The 17,279-nt window shown below is 38.6% G+C and overlaps 1 protein-coding gene across 4 annotated transcripts in view; it reads right to left on the bottom strand.

Annotated features, from left to right (window-relative positions):
* Positions 1-13,098: 13,098 nt before the first annotated feature.
* Positions 13,099-17,279, bottom strand: part of PMS1 (PMS1 homolog 1, mismatch repair system component) — a 48,042-nt gene continuing 43,861 nt past the window's right edge. For 3 of the 4 annotated variants that reach the window (XM_086615825.1, XM_086615824.1, XM_086615827.1), the window contains 2 exons: positions 15,598-15,758; positions 13,099-13,473 (listed from right to left, as the gene is read on the bottom strand). In XM_086615825.1, coding sequence (XP_086471951.1) covers positions 13,282-13,473; positions 15,598-15,758 — 353 coding nt within the window. In that variant the 3' untranslated portion in view covers positions 13,099-13,281. The remainder of the gene's footprint in view (positions 13,474-15,597; positions 15,759-17,279) is intronic. The other variant, XM_086615826.1, reaches the window with a different exon arrangement.

The following is a 17,279-nucleotide window of genomic DNA, read 5'->3' as shown; positions in this document are numbered from 1 at the left end:
AATGCAACAACTGTTCCACGGGGCACGGCAGAGGAGAGGAAGTGAGGAATACCAGCACATCGAATTGCAATTGCAGGGGGAATTTAGGTAGGAAGAATGTAATTACCCTGTTTGGAGCCTTGCCAGACCACAGGGGTTAACATCTTATCAAGACTCCTATGAGAATTTTAACAACCCTTACGCTCAGGACCTTTAATTTATACTAGCCCTCGGGAGCAAGGCTAACAGCTCTGCTCAACTGGCTTTGTATGCCGCTACAGGGAGCGGGGAAAAATCAACCTCTCCTTGTTCCCTGCGGTTTCCAACCAACTACTAAGCAGATTAATACTACTTAGTCTGCAATATCTGATGAAAACGCAGCAGAAGGCAATTCTTACTGATCCTGCAAAAGTCATACAGGAAGAAAATGTTTCCTACTCCAGTGAGTCCTAAGACCTCATAAAGAAAGCGTTCAAGATCATCTCAGTAGGTGTAACAACAAATACTATAAAGATACACAAATAGGAAGATAACATCAGAAATACCTATTCCCTCTCCAAGGGCAACCTCTGAGAAAGATCAGGAAACTAAAGCATGTACACAGATCGGTTTCTTTCACAGATGAATTAAGCAATTGTCACCAATTACACTTGCTAATGTATCTTACGTTAGTAGATATGTGCGTGTGCATTATAATTCTTTTTGCTTAAGTAAGACTTAAAATTAAAGGCAACAATGAAAGTAAGAAAGATGAGCAGGTAGGAAGAAATATAAGCATGCAGCTCATCTTACTTTTTTTCCACTGTCACCTTTAAGTGATTAAAAAAAAAAAGTAGACTCACTTCCAAGTTTCCTTCCTCCAAAATAAAATATCAAGTGAGGCTAGAATGGAGCATAGCTTTTCACTCCCATTGAACCGAAAGCATTTGGAGCAAATTCCAAGAGACTGCCAAATACTCTTTGAAATTGTTTACATTATGTATCCATACCCTACAGAAGTATCTTATTTCTTCAGCTAGGTTACACACAATTTAGAGTGATTTAACTTCCTTACCATAGGCTAATGCAACACACCGCAGATATTTTTATCCCATTGTTTTTAAACTTCTGAATGTCCACAGAGGTGCATTTATTTGCCTTTGGCTAATTTATTTTGTTCATATCAGACATGCATAATAATGAAAGTATCATGGGACTCTATATGATTTTCTCTTAAAGACCCTTATTTGTTCCACCTTATAACCAGAATTACTCGTTAGGATGCAAGAAACTGAAAGAAGAAACAACAAAAGGCTTCTCCAAATCAAGAAAAGCAGAGCATTTTAGGTTGTAAATATTCCTTGGCCACAGCAGAGACGCTGTATATCATACGGACAATGCTATTGCTGCAGAAGCTTTGTGATTTATGCTAATGAGAAAAGCCACCTTGACGAACCGAAAACAAAGGGCAGAACAGTTCAGTGCTGATGCAGATTTCGAACATTAGGTTTAAGTTTCACAGGAAATACCAAAGACCAGTGGTTACAGGAATCTCACAACGCTGGTACATATCTGGGAGGCTTCACTGGAGAGATGTCAGTCAGAGTGACAAAATCACTTACGAGTGATTTGTACCATGCAGTTTTACCCCAGATACTACCAGCTCTCCCATGTGCTCTGGTGAAGAGTTGACAGTTCCTGCTTTTTAAAGAAGATTCACAGATCAGCACTCGAACTGCAAAAACACTCTCGAAAAAGCACATCATTCAGTCTTTTATGTAAGACCATCCTGCAAGACTGCTCCGTACCATTGCAGCTATAAGGCAGAACTTGTCCTGCTACAAGTTTACGTTTAATCAGGTCTCAGCACTGGATTGGTATGATCCCCTCCTCCTCCCCAAACAGTTCTGATACATTTTTCAAGGGCTAAGCAAGTGTCTAAGAGCCTGATTTTTCATTGACTTTCAAGATTAAATGAGCTTTTCTGAGTCCCTAAGAACTAGATTTTGAAAAGCATTTAGGCACATACAAAGTTTTCACAGGTGCTCATCCTCCATTGGCTTTTGAACATTTAGGAAACTCCAGCACTGGTTTAGAATCTGTGTGTCCTTACTATGTCCGAAGATGACCAAAACCAACACTGCAAGGTCTTTGGAAGGCCATAAAAGGCAGAAATTCATACTTCATGAACTTAGAACTTGTTACAGAAGACACAGACCTGCTCTGCTTGAAGGTCTGAGTGCATTCCACGGAAACCGATCTGAATAGGTAGGTTACTTTTAGGGATGACGGGTCTTTTGATCATATAAAGAACAAGTCTAAGTTACAAACTCATTTATTGTGCATATTTACTATGTGGATATCATGTCAGCTTGTTGGCAAATAAGAGCCAACAACAGTGACTCTAGAAGTGGATTTACTCCTTTCTAACAATCACACTGTGCAAATTATCACATCTATAAGTTAATCTCACGCTTTCACTTTTTGCTTGACTAAAGAGAGACACAGGCCACGGAGCAAACTTTGTCCTCGTCATTACCAGAAGTGCTCTCCCTTCCAACACCTGTAAGGAGACCTGCACTCGTGTATTGCTTTCACGCTATTCATGCCTCACTTTGAACACAGAAAATCCCACGCAAGTAAAGAAAACGCTACACAGGTAAAGACAAAATACAAAAACCCCTACGCTGACAACTCCAGGTTGCATTTAGGAGGAGCTCCCACTAGGCTCCCATGCAGAAGACAGCTAGTAAGCATTCCTACAATCATGGAACAGATCATTAAAATAAGGCCAATTAGAAAACGTAGCCAGATTCACTCTGGCTGAAGAGGCTTGAACTGCAGAAGTATCTATGCTATTGAAACATAAGTAAAATATTTTTCAGACAAAATAAAACCAAAAAAAGAGCAATTTGTGTGAATTGCAGGGTCAGCACTGTTAATTTATAGCAGGACCATGACACACTGAGCACCCTTTTTGTATTTCCCCAAATACACACTATCATACAGATGCAGCGCACTGTGTCACACATGCACAATAATTAACACGGACAACTTCATCTAGTTGTTTGCTACGACATATTAAAAAATAATAAAACCCAGCAGATTTTTGGTTTACTACAAGGTGGGGAAAAACAAGGACTGTATTTTGCCCCATTGGTTAAAGCGAACAAAAGTGGCCATGTATCTTAACACCTGGGAAAAGTCAGGGCATGCACAGCTGGCCGCGAGCTGGTCACACATTCCTGAGGTTACAATTACGGCCAGTGTTCTCAAACCAGGCTCATTGACAAGCAGTTGCAGATGGCCAAAACGCTTATGTATGGAAATAGCTTTACTCAGCAAAATCTTAGAAAAATAACGTATCAATAGGAACACTTGTACATGTAGATATAGCACTTTCTCAGTGATGTTTTCTTCAGTTAGCCCACAGGTCATGTCCTATAAACTGAAAATAGGAAACCTTTTGTGTTGCACATCACATATATCACTTGGTACCAGCATATCGTTTTCCCCAACAAGTAGACTTCCAATGTAGTTAAAGTGGGGAAACACTATCAGCATGTTAGGTTCTGTTCCCAGATTTGCCAAGAGCCAGCTCTGGGGCCAGTCTTCTTTTCAATGCACCAGTTTAATGAGGGGACAAATGGGCAAAACATGACTCATTTGTGTACAAAACTTCACGTTTCTGACACTTGGACGAACAGTCCACACTGTAAAGTATCATTTTAAAATCTCTGTAAGTAACATAAGGAAACATACTCATGTTTTTTCTCTTCAGTAACAACATTTAGAAAAAAAATACACCTACATGAAAACTTCTCTTATGTTTACTGAAACAATCAAAATCCAACCATGGCTAAAACTGAAAAATGTCCTGGTTAGATATGATAATATAAAATAAAGTCTTCAGTTATTCGCCAAACAATCCTTGCAAGCTACTTGTTTAGTAAGGCAATGGGGGGAGCACGTGATCAGGTGACGTTCTTTGTGATGCTGAAAGCATGGACACTTAAAACAGGAGAAAGGAAAACAGTTGTTAACATGTTAAAATACAGGAGGAAAATGATATTTAAGTGCAACATATAATATATTTTCAGTTCAGTGCTTTCAAACTTCTGTTTGGCAAAATCTATACCACAAATGATACAGTAGAAATTACCAGATTTCACACCAACATTACCAGAGAACCAGCAGTAAGGGCAGAAATATCAAGTGAAATTTAATTTAAGGCACTGATGTCTATTTCCGCCACTAAATGAAGCTTATTTTCATAGGGAAAGAGCCAAAACTGAATACACAAAAATTGCATCAAGATGTGATTACAAACTTTTTAATTTCAAAATTTTCTCAATAAAAAGCACAGTAGAAGAACGAATACACAAAAGCATTGGTCATGCCTGCTATGCCCTGAGCAAAAGCCCTGTTACTGCCATTAGCTCAGACCAACAGATGAACATCTTTATGCACATGATCAGCAAGGCCAAAAGGTCACTATGGTTGTAATTTACTATTTGCTATAAAACTCGTATCTTTAAACAGGCTTCACGTGTGTTTTTCAGATATTGTGCATGCCTTGAAGTCAACAAACCACTCAATATAAACTCCTATTGATAATTTGACCCAAACCAGCCCAAAGTAGAGAAGACCTCTCCAGAACGCCTTGCCTTCCATTTTATGGCCCTTACACTGCACTCCTTCAGACAGAGAAACTTTCCTCTATGAAGATCAGGGAATTTTGCCACAGTAAAGCACGTAAGGTCAGATGTATTGTACAACAATAATCACAAAACTCTCTTAAAATAATTAAAGTTTGCACATAACACTTCAACTCATTATTCAAAAAATTTGTACAGAAAGTAATAAAAGTGATTTTTAATTTTGTAGGTTAGTATTAGTGAATATATCAAAGGCTCTTGAAAGAGAATTAGTTGCAAGGTAAATTTGAACTTGCATATTCCCTTCTACATATTCAGCTTTTCAAAGATTATTTTATTCAGCTTGTAACTACCAGCACAAATGCTGATTCTAAATATATCTGCTGAACTCTAAATGACTTCTGTTTATAGAAATAGGACACAACAAGCTATTAAATCTTCCTTACAACAAACTGTGCTATGCCAAAATACTTGCTCCAGATTTTTAAGCTACAGTTAAAATACTCAGACTGACAACCAGAAGAAAACTGGTAAGACAGTTATTATAGCAATATACTTTATCATTTAAGTCTTTCCTTACCTGGACTTAATTTTAGTTTTAATAATTCTGCACCCACACAGGTTTAAAGAAAAGAAACAACAAAAACCAACCAAACAAAAAAAACTAGTGGTGCTTGAAACCTTCATTACTTTACTTATTTAAAAATTCAACACAACACTTTCTTGCTATATAGCATCCAAATAAATTCAGAAGAAACAGGACACAATAATAATAAAAACCTGCATAACTTTGAGACTCGAAGTAGTACAAGAGTCAGAAATTACAGTTCTGAGGACTCCACAAAGAGTTCATAATTAGAAAAAATTGACCACACCCACCCGTTAACCATTCGGTTCATGCTCAGCATAGTAAAAATGCAACAGGAGGAGCAGAGTTGGGGTTGTTCTCTCCTGCCCTGTAATCTCTGCATCCAGCTCTGATTGAGCTGCTTCCTCAGTTTCCATAATCTACAAGCAGTTGGTGCATTATAAAGTGTTTTCAAGTTCTACGGTAAAGCTCACTAAAAGTGTAAAATATTACAATTCTAAAAGGCCAGTATCCATTTTATTGATTTTATAGTTGATGCTTCATCACGTTTACTTATTTGCAAACATAGACCAAAACTGAAGTTTCAAATCCACACTTCCCAAAGGAGTTGGCAGCATTTTCAGTAGCTCAAAGGTCATCATAAATAAAGAATAGAAGTTATGGCTCTCCTAAATGGCAATGGGATTTCAGGCAAGCAGTTCTGAAGACGATTTTGAAGCTGAAAGTGAAGCTTTAAGTGCAACAATTAAGGAAATGCTCTGTATTGGAGGCAGATACCTTGTGGAAGAAGTAAGCATATGAATTCCTCTGATGAGGGAACCTTTTCTAGAACTATACAAATGTACTTTCACATGTCTTAATAACTATCAACAAGTTCTTTATTCTAAATTATACCCACCTAAGCTATCAGGGAACATCAGGAATGTTAACTGACTAAATAATTGCCAAACTCTGCCTGCTTTAAGTGAAGAAGAACAGAAGTCCAACGGTACGTTGCTTTGAAACAATTGATTACGAGTCAGTTTTGGCCAAGTTTGACAAGAACCATACCTAGATCTGCTCCTCACAGCTGAAATCGTTTGCTTTTCAACAACTACTTTACATTAAATAAACTTAAATTATCTCCAACAGAGTTTTCCTTTCCCTTGTCTTCAAGTGCCATCTTGAAGATGACAGGACTTTTTTAAAGCTACTTAAACACAGCAGGGTTCCTCCCTCCACCTTTTTCCAATTGAGAAAATAAACTCTCTTACCTTTCATCAGGACCACTCTCTCTCATTTATCTAACATAAACAGTATCAGGCTAACAAGAACAAGGACAGACATTACCTTTGTTGTTTTATATCAACTTGGATAATTTTACCAGACTAAGCATCTTTAAAATCCTCCAAAAACAGGCTGTCCTGACATTGGAAATAAGGTAGAACCTTAGTTCTACCAATGCAACTTTATTGACAACTGAATGCTCATACAGAAACGCTTCATACAGTGTTCCTCTGTCAAAACACTCCTTGTGAGTATTTTAATTTAAACAGGCATTTTAAGTGCCAAAGCAAAAAATATTGGTGATCTAAAATATCTGAAAAATGTAATGATTCAATTAATGCTGAGTTACTCCATGCATGAATGAACAATTTGATCTAGGCTTGAATACAGTGTTTTAATAACGCAGCTGCCATATTCATTGGTCTCTACATTTCCTGTAAACTAATCTGCCAAATAAGTTATACAGTATTAATCTTCTGCGCTTCCGTTCTTGGAGTGCTGAGCTAGTAATACTCCACGGTTGCATGTTATTTCATTAAAAAGCCACGTTTTTTAGAACCTTAACAGATACTATAATTCTAAAATTAAGACATATTTTCCAGTTGAAGAACTACAGTTATCACCTTTGAGCATCTGAGTGGCAGGTACTGGTTGCTAGGAAACTTCAGGTCAGTTTAGGCACTAATTTTTGAGTATTTTGAAGTACTTGGTGTTTCTTTTCTAGGTACATGTGGTATTGCATCTGCAGTTTTGAGGTGTGGGGTTTTATTTCCTCAAGAGGCTGTCAGGAACCGTAGCTGTATGTTCTGTATTTCAAAACCTTAGTAGCACAATACATTTGTCGTAAGACATATGGAAAATAAATGAACTAAGACTAAAATTAATTTTCACACAAAACAAAAAATTCCATGCACTAAACAAGAACTTCTCCCGTACCCCCTGACTGATACTATCCCAATATGCAGTGCTGGACCTAACCAAGCATGGTCTGGCAAAGCTTCACCTACAATGCCAACCAATTCCATATGGAGCTCATATGAAACGTGTGTTAGCCTTGGCCCTCAAGAGCAGTTTTTTTCTCCCCTTATAAAGACAGGTTGCTTCATTTCAGGGTAAAACTACAAATATAGAAAAAACCTTTAAGCAAAACCAAAGTCAGAGTTTGTTTTTCTGAGTAATTCAGCCCAATGAAATCATTGATAAAACTACTGATGTGCAAAAAGACTTATGATGGGTAGATGAAAGACTACAATAACTTTGGATAAACTGCAGATACAAAAGTGATTAAAAAAATAAGGAAGAATTCTGTAACTGCAGATGACAGCAGCATTACAGTTAATATTTAATCATGATATTGTGAGAATGTTCAGTAGTGGAAGACAGGATTAACATATTGCTTTAAAACATTCCATTACTTTCTGCATCTGTTTACTGATAATAAAAGAAACAGCTGTTCTAAATGTAACATTAACAGGTGTAAACCGTTCATTTGAGATTTTAGAACAATAATTCTCCTCCATTTCCTCCTTAGCTATTTTGAAATGACATTACAAACACCCCTCCTATTAGCTTACACAATTAACTCGTAATTGTTTAACCTCTCCGCATGTCCGCAAAACGTATACATGTGGAGTTAGCTTCCTTCTCGTTTTGTGCAAAAGGCTCTGTTCTTCTGCAGCGCACATCCTGAACTAATGCACCAGATGTGTCCCATAAAACGGTTGGTCACACTATTCAGCAGCTTTCCTTTAGCAACTGTTCTATATCGAATTTACTGTAAAAAAGCATCGTAATTATGAAGTAACACTGTATCAAATTCACCGACCTAATATCTCACTATGTTCAGTTCAACTATGAATGATAATTGAGCTTGAAATTGTATATTTACTTTAAATAAGTCCTCCAAATCATCTCCAACAATGTGTGCTTAATTCGAAGCCATTAACAAAAGATTTAACATTTCCACATTTATACTCTCCATAATTTCAGATACGATACTCCATACTTAGAGAGAGAGGAAAAAAAAATAAAAGCTACTTCTGGTAGCTTTCCATTTGCAAAATTAAACGGATGCACCCTAAGTTTCTTACAAATTCTAACCCAGCCTGTTAAACTTTGGATACAAAAGAAACAAAACATTCAAGAATCCTTCAATATTGCTATTGCTGCCAAAAAAATAATTCAAATTATAAAAGTCTGTTTAACAAAAGCAAACCAAGACAAACTCCCCTACCAAACCAAAACTAGATCTGCTTTACAGAAGATAAAACAAGCTTTGAAGACCAAATATTATAACTCTTTCAAAAACCTAAAAGGTTGCTCTTTAGTGCTTACTTTTGAGAAAGTAATGTATGTAAGGGGAAAAAAAAAAAGGAATGAAACCATTTGCATAAATTGAGACTGAGGAATGGGTGTTTGTATAACTACATAGAGTGTTGCTTAGGACTATAGATTCTATTGCTAGGTATTTTAAATATTCCATATTAGAATATGGAAATTCAGAAGAAGAATCCATTTTAACAAATCACAAGTTACAACACAGAGATTTTACTGTTGCCAATGACTAAGTGCTCCTGAAATCAGTTAAGTTTTCCTCAGTTTTTGCTGTTATTCTCTGAACTGCTACTATTCATACTAAAGGAAAAAAAAAATAATCCTCAGAAATACTCCAAATCCCTTCATACATACACTTCTTAACAGAGAGGAAACAGAAATTTTTGAGATTATTAAGATTCCCAATATATTCAGAAAAGAAACATGTAAAAGGCACTACTGCAGTTCATGTTTATACCCATATTTATATCTATGTAAAAATCATTTTTTTTTCAATGACATTTTCCTTCTTTTTTAAAAAGAAAATTGATATTCAATGGTTTCCTATTAAAATAATATGCAACTTTCAGAATTTGGGCGAGGCGGACACCTGAGTTGCAAATACACCACCAGAACTCAACCTGCCCAAACGATCCTCTGAAAAACGCAAAGCTACATACAACTAACAGGCTTTGTAAGTTTTGTCACCAGGTCATGCTTTAGTCTGGAAAGCTCCTGATTGTCACTCAGAGAACACTGCCACCTGCACTAGGCACGGTGCAGGAAGGCAAACACCTGCACCGTGAGAAGCGCCACAAGCGATAACACTTCGACCTGCTGGTGACTGAAAGGAAGGAAGGAACGATGCTTGCTCATGGCCAACCTCAGACCTGTCTTCCCATCACTTTAAGTGGGCAAAACCGTACAAAAATAAAACGCCAGCAGAGGGCAGCGCAAATACTAGAAGTCCCCGAAACGCCCCTACCTGGTCACTCGTGGTGGAAACAGCTGCAAGGGACCACGATGTGGCAGCCCGGCCGCGTGCCGTGGAGACGCGCACCTGCCACTTCTTCCTCTGAGGCAAGAGGTCAAGCACAACAATAACTAAGGCTACTCATTGTTGCACATTTTAGGTTTCCTCCTTCTTTTCAAATAGCCCAGGCGGCTGGGGACAGACTGACTACAAGGATGCCCTCCAGAGAGCCTCCTGGGGTTCATCACTTCATGAAGCATCTCAGTGGCATCAGGTGCTGACGCAACGGCAGTAAGTTGACGTGCCATCCTTTTCAATAGTATTAAATCAAGCACACCATTTGACTTCTTTTAAACTTGTAAACCTGGAACTGGGGTACTTTTATTGTTTAAATAAGGAACGTAAAATGGACGCACCACCAAAGGCATCAGTAAGAGCATCTCTAGAAACAGAAAGCAACATTTCCATCTGTCCACCCTGGATAAAGCAAGGAGAGACCTGTCCTATCTGAAGCCATCTCCAATCAGTACCAGAGCAACTCAAAATTTCAACTCACGCTCCCAACCGCGAGTATTGTGGTGGGGAAGCACCCAGACTTACAGCTCCGAAGCTGGGCTGTGGCACTCACCGCTGGCACCCAGCCACGCAACAATCCCCAGTATCCCGCAGAGACAGAAAACAAACTCTATGTACCTGTACTTAAGGAAGAAATCCATAGCAGCCCTCTGAGGTAAAGGACAGCAAACTTAGCCAGGAGGGAAAGATCTTCCCCATCTGACTGCCTAACCTCGTGCACCTGCACCCACAGCAACATCTGATACTAATTTGCTTCCACAGCAACTAAGCCCACCTTGGCACCTGTGAATACCAATTTACCAATTGCTTTTTATCCTCAACCTAGGGCCCAAACACCTATTAAACAACTTGTACTCTGCAATGGTACTACTATATGAAAGCACTTAACGTTGACTCTAGTCTTGGCAAAGATACTAGCATTTGATCCAGTAGCAACTAGGATACAGCTATTTTACCTCTTGGAAAAGAACTAGCAATTATTAATCTCATTAAATATTACACATTATATTCCCAACTGTCTAAAATTGGTGCATGTATTCATTTAAGTTCCAACAAACTCAGTTTGAAGATAAATTTCTGTTCTCCAGCTTGCCTTTGGCTTTTCTCACTGTAATGGCTACTCTCTAAACTCTCACAGTTTGTATCCAAACAGAATAAAAATAAACAAACTATAACCTTCTGCATCCACCACAAGGCTAGGATCCTGTTTCTCCCTTGGAGCCAAGAGTCACATCTCCTTCCTGTCTCTCCATCCACCTTCTCACGTCCATTCTAAAAATTCACATCTTCTGCACCGAGTGACATTTACAGCTTTCCAGTGACATTTTCATCTTGTACCTTGCTGACCAGTTAAGTTTGGAAAGATATCCTGCTTGTGCTCTCTGATAATCCCTGCCCTTTTCCCCCCTCAGTCCCTGTGCTGCCCACCCTCCTCTGGTGCCCACTACCAGAAAGGTATATTATTCATGGTCACATCTTAAGACTATCTCAGTACGGCAGTAGATATCAAACTTCCTCTTCCTCCAGAGTCGTCTTCTTCCCAATTTACATTTAACTACCATCATACAGCTTTCACTTGATGCCCTTCAGCTGTTCCCAGTCTGACCTTGCACATGCAGCAACAGAGAAGGTGGCACCTTCTCGTGCTCCTACTCCATTGCAGCTGTGAAGGATGGACACACCAAAATAGTAATGATGAGAGAGCACCTTGTTTGCTACCGTATCTTATCTTAGCTCAGGCCTTTGCACCATTCTGCCACATATCAGGAGAGGTAATAACCAAAACTTTCCTATGCATTTGCAGTCTTTGTCCCCTAAACCTTGCTCTGTGTGCCTCCTGGGCAAAAGTCAGCATGTGTTGTGAATGCAGAGGTCTACATGTGCTGGTCGTCCAGTGACCTGTTGCTGAACGAAGCAGACCATCAAGTTCAGCCTTTCAGCTACGTGGGGGCACACAGTACTCCTACCCCTGTCAGGAGCATTCCCCTAAGCACTTCACTCCAAACGCACACGTACGAACTCTGCCTAAGACTAACAGAGCTACTTTGAGGCAAACACACTATAATTAATGGGGGTGGCTCCTTAAAACAACCACTGATTTTAAATGACTGCTACAGAGTGTGGTTAATGCTTTCTGCACTTGTTTTTCCTTTCTGCAGTTTGAAGCTATAAGCCTCTCTGCTATATGAAAAGGACAAACTTACTTTAACATAAAACATAAGCATAAAAACATAACCATTACCTTTCAGTTTAGAACGTACAGGTTGTCACGTATTGCTGTGATGAGATCTCTTAACTTAGGGCACCAGTTCAGCAATGCTCGATACGAAACAAGGGAACAGCAAGTTACATTTTCAGATTGTACATTTGCTCATCTGGTCTGATACTCCTGTCCACAAACTGGCTTGCACACAGGTCTTTCAGCAACCTCTAACCATTTACTTAGCAGCCACAGAAACACTTCAAAGCTAGGTCTCACCACATTTTCATAGTGCCAGGATTTGCTAACAACAGAACAACTGGGGATGGACAGGAACTTTCAGGTGATCTTTCCTCAAACTTTTAAAACGTATTCTTCCACAGAATTGCTTCATGCAAGAAAAGTACTTGAAACAGAGGAGTAAATGTTACGTTCTGGTAGAAAGAGAACGAACAAGTTTACCAGAATCAGTAGCTCTCCATACAGCAGGCTTTGCCCTAGTTATGCCATGCTCTCCTCAAGGGAGGCCAGTTTATGTTTCCCACTCCCAGTTTGTGCATAGCACTGCACCAACACACATGTATTGGCATCTGCTTTCAGTGCTAACCTCGGCTCTTGTGACTGTGCCCCTTTCGTCTTTCAAGTCACTGGCCAGTTTTTATTGATGTAAAGTTTTAAGTGTGTACCATATTTTTAAGAATCACACTTTTGTAAAAGTGTAAAGAAGCTTCTTGGAGATTGGACACTAGGACTTCAACGCTCATTTATACGAGCTAGCAATTTCCAAATAGAAATACACCACCATAAAAGTGTAACTATAATAACTGCACATAGCAATGCCACATTTAAATACGTACAGCTATATGGCATTCCTTTGAAAATTAACATCTCATGTCCTTAGTACAACAAACTTTGCCAGGCTCTGTTGAAAGCAACTTCTAACCACTTCACATCTAAGAAATTTTGACATACTGGTATTTTCTAAACCTGCATCAATAAGAAAAGCATCAAACCAGTTGAGAACGTTTCTTTAATAAATTCTTTAAAAAAATAGTGATGAGTTGTTTCTCTACAGTATTTATTTCCAGTTTTCAAGTAATGTTTGAATTTAAATAAAAAAAGTCTCTAGGAGGTGAACATATGATAATGAAAAGTCATTATACAAAAGCTTTGCACAAAACATACTGAAATTACAGAGTAACGATCAAAATTAAGCAAGAGAAACATGATCCCAAACAAAATGTTCCATTTACTGAATAATTTCCGTGGAGTTGTGCTTGTCAACTTCTGGAATATCTGTTAAGTGATGAAAAAAAGGGCGACCATGAACACAGCCTTTATTTTCCTTTCCAAGCTGTTGCTTCATCCTGTAAATTGTGTTTTGTACATCTTCTTTTGACAAATGTAAGGGCAGCTGCCGAGCTAAACGTACTGCTTCTCCCTGTGGAAAGGAAAAACAAAAACAAACCCCCAATAGCTTTAAAGTACCACTTTTTAACGCATTAATCTGGGGCTACCAGAAAGCAGGAATTAAGCACTCATTGTTTAAAGGTCACTCTTCGCTTTTCTGCTGATAAATATTCTGAATCTCAGAAACCCAAATGCAACTCTACACATATCTTAATAGTCATTTCATGACACTTCTACAGTGGAGTCACACAGAGTCAGTCTCCTGGTCATGTTTGCACTCTCTTTCTTTTAGGGTCCACTTCAGCAAGATGCTTTGTTTTTCTGAATATCTTATTTCCTGTCGGCATCAGTATTAACTGAAGATGTTTTCCAGTTCACCAGACATACTCTACACCACAAACTTTAGAACTAATATAATGAAATCAAACAGTCAGCTAAACAAAGTTTTTAAAATACTATAGTGAAATATTGATGTTGCATTAAGTATTCTGTTGTATCCAGTTATCTTAGATGACTAGAAAGCAGAAGTGACTGCTAAACACTATTACTGAAGCACCCATCCTCAAAGAATGAAGCAACTTCAAAAAGAAGTTGTCAGGTTTTTCGTTTACTCCTCCAAGATGTGCCTTCCTGCCATTGTGCTCTCTTCTGTACTCTAGTAATGTTGCCTAGACAGAAATGGATGTGGCATACAATCTCCCTGCACATTATACAAACCTGACGCAGCGTTCACAACATTTTAATCTGAATCTTCTCATTTTGTTTGTCTGGGTTTTTCTACCATTCTTCCAAGTGGAAAAAAGATCTTGTGGACTATTGTCTACCTAGGAAGGCTGCTTTCTCTAACCATTACCTTATTCTTTTTTCTGGGTCTACCAAAAGACAGCAAAAGTTGCAGACATTCTGCCTGCTCAAACATGACACTTACAATAAAAGTTGCAATTCTGACCACGACAGTAAATGGCATTTCCGGTGTTTACCCCTCAGAATGGTCAAAAAGCTCAGTGCTTATTTTTATTTTTACTTTTTGTGATGGCAAGTCATATACTTCCTATTGGGATTAAAGATAGCATTAGTGAAACATCTAGACAAGAAGTGACAAAAACCTACTATTGTTAGTTACTCCAGCCTTAAACAGTACCACATATATTAGTTGTCTCTGAAACTTCGCGCCCACTATTTTGTCTCTGGATGGATGATTTTATCTATTTGCATATCAAATACTAACAAGAGTCATTTCAGTTCCAATTGTGGCATAGTAACTTCTGTAAAAAAACAGATTAGAGATTCTTTTACTCAAGTACCACATTTCTGGTAACTAATAATGCTGGCTGCTTGTGACGAACACGCGGTTTCCTCTCTGCCAGTGCACTAGAGAACTCAGTCCCCATTGCACTGAACAGAGTGGACTTAGGAGCCTGTTGGTTGTCAGCATGTGCCTCCTTCAACTGCACAAGTCCCTGATGTTAACTGAACACAGCATTTGCAGAAGCATAGGGGTTTCACCGCACGTGAGACTTCGTTTTTTACTTCAATGGCTTAATTCCAGTGACAGCTTGCTTTTTTGGGAAAAAAGGTTTCCCTTTGTCTATCTCTGTCCTTTCTTTGAATGAATCATAGGAATTTTTCTTCCTTAAGTGGAAATGGTGCACTTTCTGTTTTTCACGATGTACAGTACATGTCATTGAGTTTTACGTGAGAATTAAACTTGAATTAATGCCTACTTTTCATAAACTATTACCTTAAATCATTTTATAACTGCTTCATAGAGTTATTATAAAGGAGTTAAATCTTGATGACTGTTCCGGATTCAACTGCCTTCCAGACTTTGCAAGCCATTTTATGGCAGTTCTGTATTCTAACATGGAGAAGTACCTTTCTAGTCCCAAAACTGCCTATGTAGAAACAAGTTGTGAACATGTATTATATCACACTGGATGACTGTCTTTGCAAGTATCTGATGAAAGTATTTTGATAAGCAATGTAGAACCCATACAGCTCAGAGAGGATATGACATTCTCCTTTTTGAAAGTAGTTTCTGTTTAGAACTGAACTACATTAATTAAAAGAGAAAGCTGAAGAAAGATTTTCAAGCTGCTTAAGGACTCATTATAAGCCTAGCTGGCCAATACTTAAAAGCAAACTTCTGTCTTACCTCCAAGTAATTTATCACTTTGAGAGGCCTACATTCATATACTTCCTTTGCATTTCCATTAACTACCGCATACAGAATTTCTTTCAAATCAGAAATACCATAATATGGCAGACAATTAGCTATCCCTTCTATTTCCAGATGACTTTCTGTAGCTGAAGCACCTGAAAATACGAAAACGAAACAGTAATTTATACACTGCTTTGATTTCTATTCTGGAACAATTCAGAGAAAATTAAACTGATGTAGAATCACTTAGTAAATTAGTCTCACGAATTCAATACAATTAGGAAACTTTTTTTCTGCTCCTCCCTTGAACTGAGAAGCATTTATTTGTCCAATGTTTCATGATGATGATGTGTGCTTACTCACATCACAAATGTCTCAGCTCTTCTTAATTCAAATCCTAGCTGGCACTGTTTAAATGCTTAAAACATCTTGCAGCATTCCTAGTCTTGAGCATAGCTTTAATTAAAGCTTCTATGGCTTTAATTAAAACATACATGAAATTAAAGTAGAAGCTAGTAATAAAATACAATTTAGTTTGAAAAAAATTAAAACCGAGTGTTGGCACTGTTTCGTATGTAATTGGTTTAAACATTTGTAGATTATCAAATGTTATCACAACAAACTCAGCTTCCACTGAAACAAAAAGCAGTTATTTCTCCTACCACAGCAGAGGAAGAACTCGGGTCATATATCTGAAGGCTCGGTAAGAGCCTTCATGCTATCATTCACATGATACCACTGCTGCAGCAGGTACCACTCTGAATAGCAACGATGAATAAAACATTTAAACAACCTTCCCAACAAAATACCTTTCAAATCTTTGCGATGTAAGAGATTTCACTTCTTATTCACATCCCTTGCAAAACATTTTAATGCAATTGCTACTGTACAGCTAACTCTTCTTTCACTCCCAATCAGAAGTGAGTTCTCTAGGGCTCAGGCTCACACATAGAAACATAGAATGGTTAGGGCTGGAAGGGACCTTCAAAGGTCATCTAGTCCAACCCCCCTGCAAGGAACAGGGATATCTCCAACTAGATCAGGTTGCTCAGGGCCTTGTCCAACCTGGCCTTGAACGTCTCCAGGGATGGAGCATCCACCACCTCTCTGGGCAACCTGTTCCAGTGTTCTACCACTCTCATAGTAAAAAATTTTTTCCTAATATCCAACCTGAACCTACCTCCCTCTATTTTAAAACCATTACCCCTTGTCCTATCACAACAGGCCCTCCTGAACAGCCTCTCCCCATCTTTCTTGTAGGCCCCCTTGAGGTACTGGAAGACCGCTATAAGGTCACCCCGGAGCCTCCTCTTCTCCAGGCTGAACAGCCCCAACTCTTTCAGCCTGTCCTCATAGGAAAGGTGCTCCAGCCCTCTTATCATCTTCCTCATGGAGTCCTTTCAGAGCTCCTCCTCTCATTCCTGTTTAGTGCTCAGAAATCTCAACCAAACCAGCATGGCTACCTTTTCTTTTCCTCCACTACAAGTCTAAGAAATGAAGAGTTTCACAGGGAGAGAGCATGGAAGAATACAATTCATAATGCAAATAAATCCACTCTTTGTGTAATGGCCCCAGGTAGAATAAATTACACTCAGCCTGGGTCACAAATGGTTTTTGCAAAGTCAAAAAAGCTGGAGACAGATCACAGAATGTTAGGGATTGGAAAGGACCTCAAA

Source organism: Tauraco erythrolophus, chromosome 8 (assembly GCF_009769465.1).
Source record: "Tauraco erythrolophus isolate bTauEry1 chromosome 8, bTauEry1.pri, whole genome shotgun sequence".
NCBI lineage: Eukaryota > Metazoa > Chordata > Aves > Musophagiformes > Musophagidae > Tauraco > Tauraco erythrolophus.
The sequence above is the reverse complement of the archived record's forward strand: the minus strand, read 5'-3'. Positions and strand labels throughout refer to the sequence as shown.